Source organism: Mobula hypostoma, chromosome 9 (genome assembly GCF_963921235.1).
Source record: "Mobula hypostoma chromosome 9, sMobHyp1.1, whole genome shotgun sequence".
Classification (NCBI taxonomy): Eukaryota; Metazoa; Chordata; class Chondrichthyes; order Myliobatiformes; family Myliobatidae; genus Mobula; species Mobula hypostoma.
This window is the reverse complement of record NC_086105.1, coordinates 32,849,896-32,870,233: the sequence shown is the minus strand read 5'-3', so window position 1 is coordinate 32,870,233 and position 20,338 is coordinate 32,849,896. Positions and strand designations below refer to the sequence as shown.

The following is a 20,338-nucleotide window of genomic DNA, read 5'->3' as shown; positions in this document are numbered from 1 at the left end:
TATAAATCATGGATAATTTGTTACTTCTGGTTATTCTTTGAAGCATGGTTGAATTTGATGAAAAGATATCATGCCACTTAAGTATTGTTTTCTGGAGCCAACATGTACAGTTTCAAAAATGCAAGACCTGAAAACTGCTGAAGTTCATCAGACTTAACATCAGTTGACCCTAGCTGCATCAATAAATCTACAGATATTTATAGTAATTCACAACCCGTTCCTTGTTTATGTAATTGTGAGGGGGAAAAAATACCTTCAATAAGAAAAATTTTAAAAGAAGCATGTTATCTAAATGGTGAGAAATTGCGGAGCTCTGAGATGCAGATAGATCTGGATAGCCCTACCATGTGATTCACAAAAAGGCTAGAATCTGGGGGCAAGTAATTAGGAAAGTTACCTGAATGATATATATTACCAGGGGAATTGAATTAAAAAAGTAATGAGGCTTAGTTTCGGTCATATAGGACACGTGCTATATTAGCCATCTTATTTAACGAAAGGTGTTAATGCTTTGGAATCATTTCAGGGAAGGTTTATGAGATGGATACCTGGAATTAGCAGATTCTTGTAGGAGGAAAGGGCTGGGCTTATATCAACTGAGATTAGAAAATAGAGAGCTGAGCTCATTGATCTTGAAAGGAACTTAACGGAGTGGATGTGGAATGTACGTTTCCCTGTGTCGAAGGATCGAGAGCTAGAGATCACTGTTTAAAAGTAATATTCATCTATAAGCAGTGTTCACAAGTAAAACATAAATTATACACAATTTTACAGGAAAGAACACAATTAGAACAAAATAAGACAGAGCCTAATGCAATCAGACAAGGTGCTTTGTTGCATGCGTCCATGGCAAATACACCTTTCCTCAGATAAAGAGACAGAAGGGTTTCACGTTCTGCCAGTTGTGGTCTCTGCAAAGAAAGATTTCCCAGTCTAGAATGTCAATGAGTGCATTTATGTGTTAAACAATCGATTTTTATCAGAAACCTAATGTGGGTACCTAACATTCACCAGCATGTTTCCATCGAGTGCATTGTGGCCCTTGTTGCCAAATACACGTATGAATAGTGGGCCAATGATAATAAGAATAAAATATGGATAATTGACCTTAATGTGCATAAGTTATTTCAAATACTGTGGGCCTCTACTGGAAAAGTATGATTTAATCAGAAGTTAAGGCCTGCGCTTAAAGGGTCCCACCTTTCAGAAGTTAAGTTTGCTAGTAAATAATCTTCCTTAATATAAGTTACTGGTTTTTTTGCTTAAGTATATCATTAGTTTTTATTTTACCCCTACATAAATTAAACTTTATTTTTTCCCAGAATGCACCAAAGAATGACTATCTTTTAGCAGTCGCCATTCTAGTGGGTCTCCAAATTCCTGCTCGCTCTCTTGCAGTGTCACTTAAAGGACCATTCCCCTTATACATAAAATTTACACAGATATTTATAAAGTGTTTGTTTAAATTAATCCCATCTGAGAACATAATGAGCAAACACTAATCCAGTTAAAGATAGAACACAGAACGAAGTATACTTTTAATGCAGTTAGTTGTATGGTTTCTAGGTTTATCCAATTGCTTGCACTATCCATCTCATAGAGGGTGCTGTATTGAAATAACCATCTCAACAATTCAGTGCAAAACGCCTAAAGCCTGTGAACAGTTCTAGGTGTTATAAGCATCCTGCACCAGTGAATCAACTGCAAAATTTAATTCTTAATCTTTATTTAACAATTGATTTGAATTCCCTTTAGCTATTTAGAAAATGGAAGAGATCTTACAGATCAAAACTGCTTTAACTAATAAAAATGACAATCCTTTATGACAGTTCTGTGATTCAATCCTGTCTAGACCAAATACCTGACTTGCTCCTAAATGGGCAGCAATGCTATATAAATAGGTCTTGTATTTTTTCCCTGGTCATTCTAGTAGCTTCCTATAACTAGAAGGTAAAAATTTCACCATTTGTCAGGAATTACTGCACTCACCAGCAGTACTTTTCAATGTTCATTAATGGTGTTTTAACTGTCTTTACAGGCACTACCATACGTTGCTCTTCTGATAGTTATGCTATTTTTCATCTATGCTGTGATTGGAATGCAGGTAAGTATTTTTGCATTGTTAGGAACTGACGTGTTCAGTGTCATACCTTATACAGTGAACTGCGGTTAATTGGGCCATCAGTTAATTGGGACAGCCGTTTACCTGGGATAACTCTTAAAGAACAAAAACTAATCGAGAAAATAGCCAGGATTTTGTTTGTTTATTTGGGACACTATGCTGCTTAATTGGGACAGAAGACTGTTGCCGAAAAGTTTCTAACTAGCATCAGTTGCGTGCACATGTATAGCAGTTAGACACTACACAATGTTTAGAATGAACAGTTTTTAAATAGCAATAGTTGCATATGTTTATCTTCAAAAAGCAGTGATTTTCGTCACAAACAGTTGGTGAGAAAAAAGCAGTAAGACAATTTAGAAATGGCCGAAAGTCAGAGTGAAACAACTTCACTACTTCAACAAATTAGGAACTACAAAGAATTTCAATCATCTTGAATGTTACAATGAAAATGAAGATTTGGGGCATGCAATGGTATCTAGCGAGCATCAGTTACATGCAGTTGTGTAGCCGTTAGACACTACACTGAGCTTAGAGCCAACAGTTATTAAATAATATCATTTGCATATGTTTGTGTTATGTTATTCATTTAGGCCAACCAATGCGGAATTAAAAAGCAGTGATTTTTGATACTACATACAGGAAGGAAATGAAGGCAGTCCGTTATCTGCACTAGGTGTCTGCACTGATTTTATTCATTTACAGTCATTCAAAAGAACACGGCAGTGTACACTGGATGAATTCTTCTGTCGCCAACTATTAGAAACTAATATATAGTTTTATAATACTGTAGTAATATGGGTAGTGTTCCAATTTGTTCTGTATTTCATTTAGATGCATAATTTGTTACTCAGATAAATAAATGATAGTTTGCCTTTTTTAAACTAGTTCCATGAAACCATGGCTAATTGAGGCAGCTGCTTAATTGGGCCAAAATGTATTGGTCCTGGTGCATCCCAATTAATCAGAATCCACTGTATTTCATTTAATGATATATAATAAAAACAGGGCAAAGAAAGCATAAAATTGCGCCAATTGCACATTTATTAGTCCAGTGAATGATATCTTGCAGTTCAGTATATATGCTGCTAGATGTTGATGTTTTACTCAAAAACATTACACACATTATAGCACTCATTAAATTGTGTCAAATTAATGAGCTTTACTCTTGCTACTGGATGCCAGAGAATATACTGCCTCTCTCCAGCTAAGTGTAGTCCTCCCACAACAGTGGAACTTTTCCTAATTGGAAGAACCATCTAAAATCTTAAAAATATTTTGCAATCTAAGATATTATTGAAAACTTATCAAGTAAAAATGATAACATCCTTCTCCCACTACCTTTCAACCAAAGCAAGAAGTAATTAATTCATCATGAATAACAGCCATCTGACATGTCTAAGAGCAACTGAAGTTTCTTCCCATCTTAACTCCTCAAAACTGGAACATTAGAGCCTGCATTAATCCATTCATCCATGCTGCTCCCAAAACATTGTCATACCAAGAATCTCAGTGTATCAATATATCTATCCACAAATACCAAATATGGTTTACATAGGAAATACTGTGTAGAGAATGTAAAATAATGCAGCATAGACCATAAGGCATAGGAGCACAATTAGGCCATTCAGCCCATCAAGTCTACAGCATTCGATCGTGGTTGATTTTTTTTCCCTCTGTATTTCTCTTGACTGCTCCCTGTAACCATTGACGCCTTTACTAATCAAGAATTTATCAACCTTGAACAGACCCCTTTGGCTTACAATACCTGTGCTGACCATGATGCCAAATCAAACTAGTCATATCTACTTACACATGGTCAAAAGCCATCCATGCAATTCCTGTTCATATACCTGTCTAGGTGCTCTTATATGTTTCTATCACATCTACTTCTACTCGCTGCCCTGACAGAAAAATCCATGCATCTACCATTTTCTTTGTTAAAAACAAAACTTGCCTTGAAACTTGCCCATCTCACCTTAATTGTATACCACCTGGTGTTTAACATTTACCCTTGGGTAAATAACCTGACTATCTAGCCTATCTATGCCTCTCATAATTTTTCTATAATTTTATCAGATTGGCCCTCAGCCTCCAACACTCCAGAGAAAACTATTTAAGTCTGTCCAGCCTCTCATAGCGAGGCACTCTGTAACTGAAGCAATATCTTTGTGAGCCTTTTCTGTACCTTCTCTAAAGGCTTCTTATGCTTCCTTTACTGCAGGGACCAGAACTGCACACAACACTCCAAACGAGCTGTAACCAAGCTCATACTGTACAATTGCAACGTGACTTGCCAACTTTAATATTCAGTGCCCCCATCCGATTAGACAAGTATGCTGAAAGCCTTTTTTTACCAACCTCAATGTGTGTTTCCACTTTCAAGGCGCTATGGACTTGCACCCCAAGATCCCTCTGTACATCAATGATTCAGAGGGTCCTGCTGTTTACTGTATACTTTCCCATTATATTTGACCTCCCAAAAAGCAACACCTCACACACACTATCTACCATTTATCTTCCAATATCTGCAGTAGACCTATAGAAAGAGATCTTCTGACCCAAGCATATAGCTCCATGAAAGCGGCTACACAGGTCGATAGGGTGGTTAAGAAGTCCCATGGAATGCTTGCTTTTATTTGTTGAGGCATTGAGTTCAAAAATTAAGAGGTTATGTTGCAACTTTATAGATCTGTGGTTAGGCCACATCTGGAATATTGCATACAGTGCTGGTCACCCCACTAGAGGAAGGAAATTGAGGCTTTGGTTAGGGTGCAGAACAGGTTTAACAAGATGCTGCCTCATTTAAAGAGAACGTGTTATCATGAGAAGCTGGACAAGCTTGGGTTGTTTTCTCTGGAGAGGTGGTGGCTGAGGGGAGATCTGATAGAGGTTTGTAAGACTATGACAGGCGTAGATAGAGTAGACAGGGAATTTCTTTTTCACAGGATAGAAGTGTCTAATACCAGAGGGCATGTGTTGAAAGTGAAAGAGGATAACGAGGATAGGGTCAAAGGGGCTGTGAGGGATAAGATTTTTTGCTCAGAGTGGTGGATGGCTGGAATGCACTGCCTGGTGTGGTGGTAGAGGCAAATACATCAGAGGCTTTTAAGGAACACTTAGATGAGCATGTGAATATGAGGAAGGTGGAGGTATATGGACATTGTGTAGGTAGGAGGGATTAGATTTGGGGAGGTGTTATTTACTTTTTAGCTGGATCACAACATTGTGAGCCCAAGGGCCTGTACCTGTGCTGTACTGTTCTAGGTTCTATACGCTGCTGTATGCTTTGCAACCTTCCTCATTATCTACAACTCCACCAAATTCCGTGTCTGAAAACATACCATTCAGAGACCTATATTTTCATTCAAGTCATTCATGTAATACATATCACAAACAGCAAATGTCCCATCACTGATCCTGTAGAACACCACAGGTCACATTCAGAATAAAATCCTCCACCACTGCCCCTCATCTGCTGCGGCCATGGCAATTCTGCATGCAATCTACCAAGTTTCTGTGGCTCTCACATGCCTTAATCTTCTTAATCCCTCACTCTACCATGAGGGATCTTGTTGAATGCTTTACTGAAGTACACTGTCTTAACCTTATTAATTATCATCGTCACCTATTCAAGAAACTTAATCAAGTTTGTAAGCCATGACCTTCCCAGCACACATCCATGCTGACTACCCGTAATACTATAAGTCCAATCTTCTCCAAATGTGGGTAATCCTGTTCCTAAAAAGGTTTTCCAGTAGTTTCCCTGCCACTGGTGTAAGACTCAACTGCCTGTAATGTCCTAGTTTGTTCCTATTTCCCTTCTTGAACAAAGAAACAACATTGGCTATTCTCCATTCCTCTGGGATCCCACCTGTGGCTAAGCAGGATAGAAAGATCTCTGCCAGGGCCCCAGCAATCTCACTCCTTGTCTCTCTCCCAAAAACCTGGGATAGATTCCATCAAGCCCTGGAGAATTTATCCACCTTAATGTTTTTCAAACCACCCATCTACCCACTCCTTCTTCATGTTAATATACCTTAGAATATCAGCATACTCCTCCCTGATCTCATGAACCTCCATGTCCTTCTCCTTGGTGAATAGCAATGTGAATTACCCATTTGGTACCTTGCCCATTTCCTCTAGCTCCAAGCATTCATTTCCTCTGTTGTCTGTGAGTGGTCCTACCTTCTCCCTAGCTACCTTCTTGTTTTTAACATATAAAATGACCTGGGATTCTCCTTAATCCTAGTCACGAAGGACATTTCATTGCCCCTTTTAGCCCTCGTGATTCCCTGTTTTAAGTTCTTTCCTACTTCCTTTTATATTTTTCAATAGCCTATTTGATTTCCGAAGCTGTATGTTTGCTTCCTTTTTCTTCTTGGTTATATTTACGGCATCTTTTGTTATCCAGGGTTCCCAAACCTCACCATTCTTGTCTTTCTCCTCATAGGAATATTTTGATCTTGAATTCTGACCTACTGGTCTTTAAATGACTCTCACATGATAGATGTCAACTTACCCAGCAACAGCTGCTCCCAATCTACTCTCCCATGTCCTATCTAACTCTGTTCTTCCCCCAATTCTGCATTTTCTCAGGAGGTTCAATCTTAACCCTTGAGAAAAATATTTTTGGTAATGCAGTCAAAAATAGAAAGTACAACATCTGCATAGATATTGTGTTGAAGAATTACTTGAAAGAGCAGTGAAAGACAGTTAAGGAGAGGGATTTTCAGATTTTGGAGCATAAAATCTACACTGTGTACCACGGTAGAGTAAAAATAAGGAAGAATTATACGAGATCGGAGTATAGTGTATAGTTCCAGAGGAAATTATAGAGATAGGGGTGATCTTATTGAAGACTTTGAACAAAATTATAAGAATGTTAAGAAAGAATAGCATATCAAGATACGCATATTTCTGGAGACTGGGAAACCTGTGGTACTGAAGATGATATGCAATTAGAAGTTCAGTTCTAGTTCAGGTAATATATTGTTTACAGTTTAGTTCAACATCTGACTATGATAGAGAAATAAGCAGAATTACATGAGGGGCAACACAAAAAAAGGGTGAAAGAATTCAGGTGAAGTGGCACTATGGAGTGAAATGAGCAGATGACATTGTGGGTTTAGAACCTTTATTAATATGGTGAAAGACCTCAACCCTAAATTTTGACTGCCCACTTCCCTCCATAAATGTTGTTTGAATAGCTGAGTTCTTCGGCTTTGCTCCAGATTTCCAGCATCTGCAACCTCTAATGTCTTCAGAATTAGATGAGGGCTGTAGTGGAGGTATAAACATTGTCTTCCACCTTTTGGATACAATAGGGTCTTTTAAGAGGCTCCTGGATAGGCACGGAGCTTAGAAAAATAGAGGGCTATGGGTAAGCCTAAGTAATTTCTAAAGTAAGTACATACTCAGCACAGCATTGTGGGCTGAAGGGCCTGTACTGTGCTGTAGGTTTTATGTTTCTTCATATTTAAGGGAGGAAATTTCTGCTCACCTAATATGAATGTCAGCAAGCAGTGGCGTGTATTTCATACAGTGGAGTGGTTGAGATAGCTTGTGGTGAGGTAGAGCTCAGTGCAATTAATGCATGTAGAACTTATGTTTTCCAGATGATGTCAACAATGAGCCAATATAAGTTAATAAATTAATATGAATTTATTTGCTTCATTATTGTAGGTATTTGGTAAGATTGCCATTAATGATGGGACTCACATTAACAGGAACAACAATTTCCAAACCTTTCCACAAGCTGTTCTGTTGCTCTTCAGGTTTGTAATTATACTCACTTATACTTCTGAAATGATCACTCAGTTGGTGCTATCTAATAAACATTGGTGCTGGTGCTTTAATGATTCTTTAATTACAGATTGAGGCATTCCCTCTACATAAAATATTCGATATGATGAGACTGACTCCCTAAAGATGCCTTCACTCTCTAGTTTTCAATGTACAATGTAGAACATACATAAAACTAGTTATGATGTTTGAAATTAATATTCCAGGACCAATATCCTGAAGACTGAACTCAAAGATTATTGTTCTCCATTGTGATAGATTTTTTAAAATTTCTTAGCAGGTGTGTATCCTTTTCAGGGTAATCGGGATGTACTACCTAGCTACACAGAGCTGCATAGACTTTGTGGCTAAGAGGATGAGATCAGGGCCTCCTCTGCAGGCTCAGCTTTTCTTTGTATCTATTAATACATTTGGTTATAGAAACCAAATGAGTTATACAGCATGGGACCAGGCCCTTTGACCCAATTCATCCCCATTGACCAAGGTGCCTTCATAAAATAGTTTGATTTGCTTGTGTTTGGCCCATATTTCTCTAAACCTTTCCTATCCATGTACCTGCAAATGGCTTTTGAACACTGTGATTGTACCTGGCTCTACCACTTCCTCTGACAGATCGTTCATGTACCAACCACCCTCTCTGTAAAAACAATACCCTTCAGATCTCCTTTAACTCTTTCTCATCTCACTTTAAATTTACGATTTGTGTTTTAGATTCCTCTTGCTTGGGAAAAGATATATTTTTGGATTCTTCTACACCAGGGAAAATTATAATGATTATCTACCATGCCCCATAGTATTTTATAAACCTCTGTAAGGTCAGCACTTACATTCTTTTGTTCCAGGGTAAACAGTCCCAGTTTATCCAGTCTCTCATTTTTACTCCGGCCAGTCAACATCCGTGTGAATCCTTTCTGCATCCTTTCTTCTCTAATTATGTACTTTATGCAGTGTGGCAACCAGAACTACAAACAAAACTCAAGGAGCAGTCTGAACCACATCTCTTAACTTGATGCCTTTACTCCTGTTGTCATTGCCCTAACCAATGCAGGCAAGCATGTCATATGTTTTCTTCCTGTCTGACTGTGTCGCTATTTTCAGGAAGCTATGTATTTATACCTGTAGGTATCAGTGCTCTATGCACTCCCCTGAGCCCTGCTATTCACTACGTATGTCCTGCTCTGGTTTGACTTCTCAAATAAATTACTTTGGACCTGTCTGAGAGGAGTTCCAATTGTCATTACTTTTCCCACTTTCCCAGTCAACCTAGATATTATCATAAGTTAGGAAACTTCCTCATTGTCTCCTCTGCCACCTATTTGGAGTGATCTGCCAATTTACTTATCATGCTTCCTAAGTTTTCATCCAGATCATGAATAGAAATGAAAATTAACAGGGTACCCAGAACCAATCCCTGTGGCACACCATTGGTCCAGTCCTCCAGTCAAAAAAGCACACACCACTCTTTGCCTCCTACCGCCAAGCCAATTTTTGTATCCAATTTGCTGACTCATCCTGGATGCCATACGTTCTCAACTTCCAGGCCAGTTTACCAACTAGGACCTTGTCAAAGGGCCTTGCGGAAGTCCATGTAGATGACATCTACTGCCCTGCTCCATCAATTTCCTTGGTTATCTCTTTAAAATATGTCGTTAAATCTGTAAGACTTGATTTCCCATGCACAAAGCCCAGCTAACTATCCCTCAGTCATTACTTTTCAAAGCGCAGATAGATCCTTTCCCTCAGAATTCATTCCATTAACTTTCCTACCCCTGATAACAGGCTTACAAGCATATATTTTCCTGGCTTGCCCTCGCAGAAGTCTGAAACTAGCCATTCTCCAGTCTTTCAGAACCTTACCTGTAGCTAATGAAGATTTAGAAATCTCTGCCAGAACCACAGTAATTTATTCCTTTTCTTTCCACAATATTTTAGGATACACCTGATCATGCCACAGGTATTTATCTACTTCAAGACCCTCAATGTCCTTTCTTTGAAATATTGATACAATCCAAAATATTAATGTTCCTTTCCCTGCTGCCATATCCTTTTCCACAATGAATACGAATAAGGTATATTAAGGGTATTTGATGGTGCTGGGCCTGTAATCTCTGGAACTCAAAAGAATGAGGGGTAACCTCACAGAAACCTATCAAAAGGTGAAAGCCATGATAGAGTGGGTGTGGAGAGGATGTTCCCTATGGTGGGAGAATCCAAGACGAGAGGACACAGCCCCAGAGTAGAGGGGTGTCCTTTTAAACTGGAGATGGGGAGGAATTTCTTTACCCAGAGAGTGGTGAATCGGTGGAATTTTTTGCCAGGGACAGCTGTGGAGGCCAAGTCTTTGTGTATATTTAAGGCAGAGGTTGATAGATTGTGACTGATCAGACCCTGAAGGGATACAGGTGAAGGTAGGGTATTGGAGCGAGCAGACTTGATGGACCAAATTGAGTAATTCTGCTCCTATGTCTTATGGTCTATTTAAGACCTTCCCCATCTCCCATGTCTCCATAAATAAATGACCATACTAATCCTTTAGGAACCTTCTCTCCCGGGTTACCTTTTTGCCTTTAAAAACTTCTAGGATTCTCATTCATTTTATCTGCCAGGAATCCATTGTGTCCACTTTTTACCCTCATGCTTTCTGTAGTGTACTTTACATACTCTTCAAGAGACTTATTTCTGACCTGAGCCTCAATATCCTTCATTGCCAAGGGTTTCCTGATGTTGCTGGCCTTGCCTTCACTCTAACAAGGAACATTCTCTTGATTGTTCTTGATTGGACATGATCTCAAAGGTTTCGGGGAGAGGCCGGGGAATGGGGTTGAGGAGGGGGTGTGATCGAGTGGCAGTGCAGACTCGGTTGGCCAGCTGGCCTAATTCTACTCTGGTATCTTATGGTCTTATACGAGCCCTGGAGTCTCCCCTTCTAACTTTTAAAAGCCTCCTACTCACTTTACCTGCTAACAGCATTTTCCAGTCAAGTTCCTGTCAAAATTAGCCTTCACCTTATTTTGGACATTAATTTCTGGACCAGTCCTATCTTTATTCATACCTATACACACAAGATGCTGTAGGAACTCAGCAGATCAGGCAATATCTATGGAAAAGAGTTAAACAGTCAACATTTTGGACAGAACCCCTTTATCAGAGTCCATAGATGCTGCCTGACTTGCTGAGTTCCTCCAGCATTTTGTGTGTGTTGCTTGGATTTCTAACCTCTGCAGATTTTCTCATCTTCTTTCATAGCTAATTTAAACGCAGCTGAATTATGGTCACTAATCCCAAAGTGCTCCCCGGCTGATACATCAGCCATTTCCCCAGCCTCATTTCCTAAGAGGAGATTAAGTGTTGCACCTTCTCTGTTAGAGCCTATCTACATATTGCTTCAGAAAGCCTTCCTGAACAACCCTTCCTGATCAATATTAGGGCAGCTAAAACTTCCTGCTATTATTTTCCCATTATGCCTGCCGAGACTTATGAGGATTTCCTTGTCCTGTAAATGCCTGCAAGAAAATGAATCTCAAGGTATTTTATGGTGACATCAGCTTCACTTTGAAAATTGACTGAAACTTGAGGTATATGAGGAAAGTTAGTCAGGCTAGGTTTTTATTCCTAGACAGCAACAGCAGTTTGGGGTGACATGGTATCCCAGCAGTTAGCATAACGCTATTACAGTGACAGCAACCTGGGTTCAGTTCTGACACCGTAAGGAGTTCTCCATATGACTGCGGATATTTCCTCCAGGTGCTCCGGTTTCCTCACCCATTCCAAAGACATGCAGGGTAGTTGGTTTATTGGTCACATGCGTGTAATTGGGTGGAGGAGCTCACTGGGCTGGAAGGGCCTGTTACCATGTCGTATCTCAAAACAAAATATTAAAGCGGATGGTAGCAATCCTTTCCCCAGGTTAGGCCCAGAACTAGGAGGCATAGGTTGAGGGTGTAAGGGTACAGACTTAAAAGGGACCTGCGTGGCAACTTTTTGTACAGAGAGTGATGAGTTTATGAAATAAGCTGCCAGGTGAAGTGACTGATGCAGGTACAATAGTATACTATAAGAAGCCCTTGGCTAGGTACATGCAGGGGCTGAACACGGGAAAATGGAACCAGCTAGGTGGGCACCATGGTTGGCATGGACTGGTTGGGCCAAAGGGTTTGTATCCATGTTGTATTGCTCTATGAATCTATGATAAAGCTTCTACCAATATGTAAAAGAAAGATAGCAACTGCAGACCCCCTGCAGTCAGGAAAATAAGAATTTGTAATGGAGAACAAAGAAATGGCAGAGCAATCTAACAAAACTAAATTGGTTATGTCCTACCTAGCTCTCCAATGCAGGGCAACCAAAGGTCTAATGAAAAGGAGGAACAAATGGAAATTAGTATTGGCTAACAAAGAAGTGCTGCAAAAATTAAACTGAATAAATCTGTTCATTTTAATCTTCTTCCTGCTGGAGGATTGTGAGGTTTCCATGGAAATAGTGGATACCTCGGTTGTCATTTTCCAAATTTCAGTGGATCGTGGAACAGTTCCTGCAGATTATTTAAAAACAGAAAAGAGTGTTAAAACGGGGAGCAACAGTATGGTTAGCCTATGGCTTGGTTAGTTGGTTACTGTTCAGTTTCATTATCAATAGGGAAAGTACTGGAGCCTGTTATAACAGATGTGATAGGTTTTAGACAAGTTCGACAGGGATTCATAAAAGGGAAATTGTGATTTGCAACCTACTGATTTTTTTTTTGAGGGTTTAATTAGTAGATAGATATGAAAGAACCAATTAATGTATATTACTTAATTCTTTAGAAGGCCTTCAACACAAACCCATATATAGATTAATGTGCAGTTTTAAAGCATGTGGGGTTGGAAGATAAAATAATGGATTAAAATTTGGTTGACAAACAAGAAACAGAGAATTATAAATGGGCTTTTTTAGGTGGCAGAAAGTGACTATTTGGCTACCAAAGGGATCAGTTCTTGAATCTTAGCTGTTCATAATATTCATCGACGTTTTGGATGAAGGAACTGAATATGAGGTGGCACAGTAGCGTAGTGGTTGGCACAAATCACAGTACCAGCGACCTGGCTTCAACCCCTGTGATTTGTGGGTTTCCTCCAGGTGCTCCAGTTTCCTCCCACAGTCCAAAGACATACTGGTTGGTAGGTTATTTGTTCATTGTAAATAGTCCCGTGACTAAGCTAGGATTAAATGGAGGGTTGCTGAGCAACACGACTCGATGGGCTGGAAGGGCCTGTTCCGTGGTGTCTCTCAATAAATGAATATTTCTGAAGTTGCCAACAAGTTAAAACCGGGTGGATTGTGAGTAGAGAGGAAGATGCAAAGAGGCTTCAAAGTAATCTGGACAAAGTTCACAAAGTAGTCACCGGTGCTGTACTACATGGGTAAATATATGAAGTTATCTACCTTCCCAAGAAAACAGGCAGGGGAATATATAAATTGGAAATGATTGATAAATGCTAATGTATAAAGGGAGCTAGTGTCTTTGTACACTTATCACTGAAAGCAAAACTTAAGTGCAGCAAGCACTTAAGAAGGCAAATGGTATGTTAGCTTTTAATGAACAGGCTTTGATTATAGCAGCTAGGATTTTACAGGACCTTGGTGAGACCACAGCTGGGGTCGTGCATGTAGCCTTTGTTGCCTTGCCTAAGAAAGGATATACCTACCAATGGGGCAGTGCAACAAAGATTCACTAAATTGATGACTGGGATAGTGGGAGAGTTTGTGGCAACTGTGCATCTATTCTCTGGAGTTTGAAAATCATGATAGGAGATCTCATAGATATCTTCAGTTGTCCATCGAAATCCAATGACAACGCCCACTCCTCTAACGGTGAGATCTTTGATGACTATACAGTCCTATCCTGGACCCACAAGCTCTGTTGCAGGTGGGACAAGTATATGTGTCAGTGGTGGCAACCATAGCTGCATTTCTCCTGGCTCTCTTCTGCTGTCTTCTGGTTGTTCTTTCCATCTCCAGAATACAAACCCCGTCTCTACACAGGTGTCGCCAAGTGGTACGGTCAGCAGCAACCTCCTCCAGGTCCTCAGGTCTGATCTTGCACTTCCTTAAAGCATTCTTCATCTGATCCTTATAGCGCTTTCTTCAGCCTTCCAGCTAAGCGTCGACCATGATGTAGCTGGCCGTATAACACTCTGCGGGGTAGCCAACATGGGGGCAACCTTATCACGTGCCCCAGCCATTGCAGCTGACGCTGGGTGATCATGGCCTCAATACTTCTGCAGTTGGTCTTTACAAGTATTTCAGTGTGAGGCACCCACTCACACCAGGTAATTCCCAGGATGCGCTGGAGGCAGCTTATGTGGAAGCGCTCCAAGGACTTGACGTGACAGCTATATGTTACCCAAGCTTCACAGCTATAAAGGAGGGTGGTGACACAGACCGCTTGGTATCCGGAGACCTTCATGGAGGGACGAAGGCTCCTGTTCTGAAAGACTCTAGGCTCATGGATATACATAGATCTATCTCATAGATTATACAAATATATAAAATGCTGAGAGAGTTTGACAGACGAGATGCAGGCAAGATATTTCTCATGGCAAGGGATTCCAGAAGCAAGTATCCTGGTCTCAGGATACAATGGAAGGCATTCTGGACTGAGATGAAGAGCAACTTCTTCACTCAGAGATAGGTGAACCTGCAGAACTCTTTTCATTAGTATGCTTTTGAAGACAATTTATTAAATATAGTTAAGAAGTTATTAGATTTATGAATGTAAAAGACATCAAAGGGTATGGAGAGTGGGTGGGAATATGGTTTGAGATAGAAGAACTACCATTATATGAAATAATGAAGCATTCTTATGATAGTGAATGACCTACTTCTGCTGCTATTTTCTGTGTCTCTAAGAGCAATAAATTAATCGTGAGCATTTATAAAATACAGGTTTGGCCACAGCTATAAGTTTGTGTCCCATTCTGAGTATTTAAGAAAGGAAAAAGAAGGGACTTAGTAAATTTATTGCATGAATAAAAGATGCACAAAGTGTGAAGAGGTCAGAGGTGAGTGAGTTGTTCTTTTTGAAAGAGAAGTTTCAAGGTATCAGATAGAGGTATTTGATCTTAAAGAGTCCATAGAAAGAAGGATCAGGAAGAAGATGTTGTAGAAGCATGATAACTGGCAAAAGAATCAAAGGTGGCAAGAGAAGAAACATTTTTATGTACCAGAGTATGAATTTTGGAGTACTCACCAAGGGATGGTAGTTGAGGGAGATCCAGTTGCAGTATTGAAAAGGGAGATGGAAAATCATCTGAAAGAAATAAATTCTAGGGCCTCCTGAAGATTAGATTAAAGTTTGTCACGAGCCTTGTGGCCCATCAGACCAGTGCTTATGCTGGCTTCCGTGACGTGAAGCGACTGAGAGTGCGAGACTCCCCCCCCCCCCCACCCACCGGATAGGACGCCAGTCTATCGCGAGGTTAACCCCCAGCATTTTTACTGGTACCCATTCTCAGCTGGGTAGACTGGAGCATTGTGTGGTTAAGTGCATTGCTCAAGGACACACATGCTGCCTCGGCCGAGGCTCAAACCCACGACCTTCAGATCCCTAGTCCAACGTCCTAACCACTTGGCCACGCGCCACAGGCCTCCTGAAGAGGACATGTAAAAAAAACTAAATGGATTCTTCTAACGTAAGCTGATGAGAACATAGCAGACTAACTTGTCTCTTTCTATGCTATACTGTTCTGTGGGTCTATGATCTTATGTATGAATCTTTCCCTTTGATCAGTATATTCTTTATAAGCCAATTGTGCCTAGAGCTACTTAGAGTACACCAAGTATGGTCTAATCAGATATTTGCTTGATTCTAGTTGTAACTTTGTTCATTTTAAACAAGTTAAAAGATTTATTGCAACATTTATGTTTTACTCTGGTAGAACAGATTCACCTGAGCAAATATTGATTTTCCTTGTGAGTGACCTAAATATCTTGAAAGAATATATTATAAACAGTAACAAATGCTAGCAACAGCACCTGGTGTGTTTGTAGAATCATAACAGATGTGTGCACGAGAACACTGCTGGCTATCTAGTCCATGGCTCAGTTCCTCTTGGACACTGATCAAATTCAGAAGTCCAAGACAAACTAGAGGTCAAATGCTGCCTTAGCTGATCTCTGAACTCATCATTCAGCCCCATGCAGTACTCACATGCTGAGGTGAGGACACCTTGCATTCGATCCCTTGGCTCTCTCTCAGGGCTGGTGTGAAAACTACCAACATATTTTAAACGAGTCTCTGACCTTGTGGAAAAGGTAAGTGATGGCATATACTTACCTTGCTTTAGAATTATAAATATACTTATAAAATATTTCAATCTACAATATTTGAGCTGATTTTGCTACATGTTTCCTTTAGGAACATAAAGAACAGTTCCAAATTTTTTTCAAGCCATTCATTTTTATTGCATTTTAGTTTTTGTTGTATCAAAGTGATTTATTGCTTAACTTCAATTATTGTCTAAACAACGTATTCCTCACTGATCTGTTGTGCCAGTGGGATTAAAAGACAAGTGTGTTAAAAAGAATGAGTGGTAATTTAAAATTATCTTTAACAAGGTAACAAACAGAGAACGTCACCAGTGTTCCTTTCTAATCATCCAGGAGCTGATACTTAGCAACTATCTGAGCTGACTAATCCTATAATATTTCCTGTCCGCTTTTTGTGTCAACCATTCCAAGGTTGCAAAGTAGTAATAATGTGGTTGCTAGGGGTGTTGAAATTGCTGCATGGTTGCAAGGGCTTAATTAAAGAGTAGAAATAAGTACTGCCTGAGGAAAAGCCACAGTCACCGAAAGTTTCTATTGAATTTTTGAGGTGTCTTTGTGTTTGATAAGATTATTGAGTTATTGAAGTTTTGCCCCAAAATTAATAAAAAAGAAAATACTGGAAATACTTAGTTAATTAAGCAGCACCAATGGAAAGTAAACAGTTCAGATAGATGACCCTTCATCAGAAGTGGGCAAAGTTAGAAGTTTAGTTCATTTTCAGTGGTACAGCAGTGAAAGGAGATAAATGTCTAGTAGAGTGGAAACCAAAAGAGGCACAAAAGATGGTGATTTCTTCCAGTTGAAGAAGGGAAAGCTCATGAGTGGAGGAGATTTAAGTAAAGGCAGCTATGAATGGAGGGAGTTGAAAAAGGACAAAGGAAAGAAGAAAAACAATGATCAAATTTAAACCACTCACAGCTGTTAAACTGCAATAAAAGAAACACCCAGTAGATCAGGAAGCATCTCTGGAGAGAGAATAACTGGGTTAACATTATGGTTAAAGACCTGTCGATGAATCCATTTGGTTCTGTCACAAGCTGAAAAGGGTGGGCTTAGATCCTGGAATTCCTTTCTTAACATCATCACTGGTATATTGACACCTCAAGCACTGCAGTGGTTCAAGAAGGCTGCTCACAACCACCTTCTGAAGGCCAATCGAGGATGGGCAGTTAAATAGCTGGTTCAGCCCATGAAGCCCACATCCTTTGACTGAGTAGTATAAGAAACCTGTCAATATATTGAGTCCCAAGATCTGCACTGCTTAGGAAGAAGATGGTATGACATTGCTCAAACTTTGGGCATCAAAGAAGCAGTGTAAGAAGCCAAAAACAGAGAAGTCAGTGTGGAAGTGAGAATGGAGGATAAATTGGTTATTCATTTATTGATAAGAAATAATAGTGATATTATTTTATTTCAGCAATAAGTAAAGCATGAAACAACCTGCATATAAGGAAAAGACTCATGTTTGGACCAGATTATGTCTCTTAAAATTTCTGCATTCTTTTGTAATCCAAAGTGGACAGTTCCATCTTTTCCCACATTATCCTTCATTTGCCCACTCACATATCTAATCAGACCAGAATGGTACTCCATGTGTGGAACCAAAACAGATGGGGGAGATCTTAAATGAATTCTTGGTATTTACTGAGGAGGCAGATACAGAGTTTATAGATATGAGGCAAAGCAGCATCAACTCATGGACCCTGTAACAGATTACAGAGGAGGAGGTGTTTGCTACCCTGAGGCAAATCAGGGTGGATAAATCCCCAGGACCTGACAAGGCGTTCCCTTACGGGAGGCAAGTGCAGAAATTGCTAAGCTTTAGTGAAGATATTTAGGTCATCCTTGGCAAAGGAGAGGTACCAGAAAATTAGAGGAAAGCGAATGTTGTACCGCTGTTCAAAAAAGGCCATAAGCATAAACCAGATTGTAGGCCAGTGAGGCTGACATCAGTTGTGGGAAGGTTATTGGAAGGTATTCTGAGGAACTGGTTATAGAAATACTTGGATAGACATGGACTGATTAAGGATAGTCAGCATGGCATCATGCATGGTAGATCATATCTAACCAATCTTATAGAATTTTTCGAGGAAGTTACTAGGAAAGTGGATGAAGACAAGGAGGTGGATGTTGTCTACATGACTTTAATAAGGCATTTGACAAGTTCTTGCATGGGAGGCTGGTCAAGAAGATTCAGTCATTCGGCATTCAGATTGAGGTGGTAAATTGGATTAGACATTGGCTTTGTGGGAGAAGCCAAGGAGTGGTAGTAGATGATTGCCTCTCTGACTGGAGGCCTGTGACTAGTGGTGTGCCACAGTGATCAGTGCTGGATCCTTGTTTGTCATCTATATCAATGTTCTGGATGATAATGTGGTTAACTGGATCAGCAAATTTTCAGCTGACACCAAGATTGGGGTTGTAGTGGACAGTGAGGAAGGTTATCATGGCTTGCAGTGGGATCTGCATCAGCTGGAAAAATGGGCTGAAAAATAGCAGATGGAATTTAATGTAAACAAGTGCAAGGTTTCGCACTTTGGTAGGACCAACCAGGGTATGCCTTATACAGTGAACTGTGGGGCACTGAGCAGTATGGTAGAACAAAGGGAATACAGGTCCATAATTTGTTGAAAGAGGCATCACAGGTAGATAGGATTGTAAAGAAAGCTTTTGGCACATTGGTCTTCATAAATACATGTACTGAGTACAGGAGATGGGATGTTATGTTGCAGTTGCATAAGACGTTGGTGAGGCCTAATTTGGAGTTTTGTGTGCAGTTACCTACCTACAGGAAAGGTGTAAGCAAGGTTGAAAGAGTACAGAGAAAATTTTCAAGGATCTTTCCAGGTTTGGAGAACCTGAGTTATAAGGAAAGATTGAATGAGTTAGGACTGTATTCTTTAGAATGTAGAAGATTGAGAGGAGATTTGATCAAGGTATACAAAACTATGAGGAGTATAGATAGGGTAAATGCAAGCAGGCTTCTTCCACTGAGGTTGGGTGAGACTACAACCAGCGTTCATGGGTTCAGGGTGAAAGGTGAGAAGTTTAAGGGGAACATGAGGGGAAACCTTCACTCAGAGGGTAGTGAGTGTATGGAATGAGCTGCCAGCTGTATGCAAACTCGATTTCAATGTTTAAGAGAAGTTAGGATAGGTACATGGATAGTGGGGGTATGAAAGACTATGGTCCCAGTGCAGGTCAATGGGAGTAGGCAATTTAAGTGGTTTTGGCATGGACTAGATGGGTTGAAGGGCCTTTCTGTGCAGTACTTCTCTATGACTGTCTGTCTTAATAATCCATAATCATTTGTAGTCTCCTATGTCCTGTTCCCAGCTTTCAATTTTACTTATCTTTTAGTCATGAGTATATTTAACAACATTTCAGTGCCTTCATCCAGTTAATCTATGTAAATTGTAAAAACGTTGAGACCTCCTGCAGTGATCTTTCTGAACATCACTCATTACGTTTTGCTGTTATCAAGAGGATAAACACCTTAACAAGATGCAAAAATGGGACATGCGTCACTAAAATAAAATCAGGGTAATGGAATAGGTTTTGTACTGTATGTGTACCCATTTCATCTGCTATATTTAATAATAGTCATTAACAGCAAATATTACTATAGTTAACAATAGACTTTAAATCATTTGGATTTGTTTTTCAAACATTTGTGTTATTTGAATGAAATGAAAAGATGCAGTTTCAGTCATTTAGTTACACGTAACATTAGAATTATTGACACAAGATGGGGCCATTCAGCCTCTCATATCTTAACTCTCACCCAATGGCCTGGACATTATACATCTTTAAATAAAAAACAGGATACCTTCTAAGTGCGATGAAGGCTTTTGGCTCTATCACAATTTCAGGCAGTAGGTATATTTTTCAGCTCCCCACCAGTTAACTAAAGTCTAGGATTCCAAGCTAAGGAAAGTTAGAATTTCTTGTTCACCCTCTCCCAGCCTCTCATAATTCTGTGCACCTCAACTAAACTAACCCCCTTGTATCTTTGGTGACACCATCCAAGTTGGTGACTGCTTATAACGAAGGTTCTCAAGTCCTGACAGCAACCTCAATAATCTCCATTCCACCATGTCTAGTATT

General features: G+C 39.8%; 1 protein-coding gene across 2 annotated transcripts in view; it reads left to right on the top strand.

The window, feature by feature from the left end:
- cacna1c (calcium channel, voltage-dependent, L type, alpha 1C subunit) overlaps positions 1 to 20,338 on the top strand; it is a 669,326-nt gene that overhangs the window by 572,006 nt on the left and 76,982 nt on the right. For both annotated transcript variants that reach the window (XM_063058026.1, XM_063058027.1), the window contains 2 exons: positions 2,039 to 2,104; positions 7,805 to 7,896. In XM_063058026.1, the coding sequence (XP_062914096.1) occupies positions 2,039 to 2,104; positions 7,805 to 7,896 (158 nt within the window). The remainder of the gene's footprint in view (positions 1 to 2,038; positions 2,105 to 7,804; positions 7,897 to 20,338) is intronic.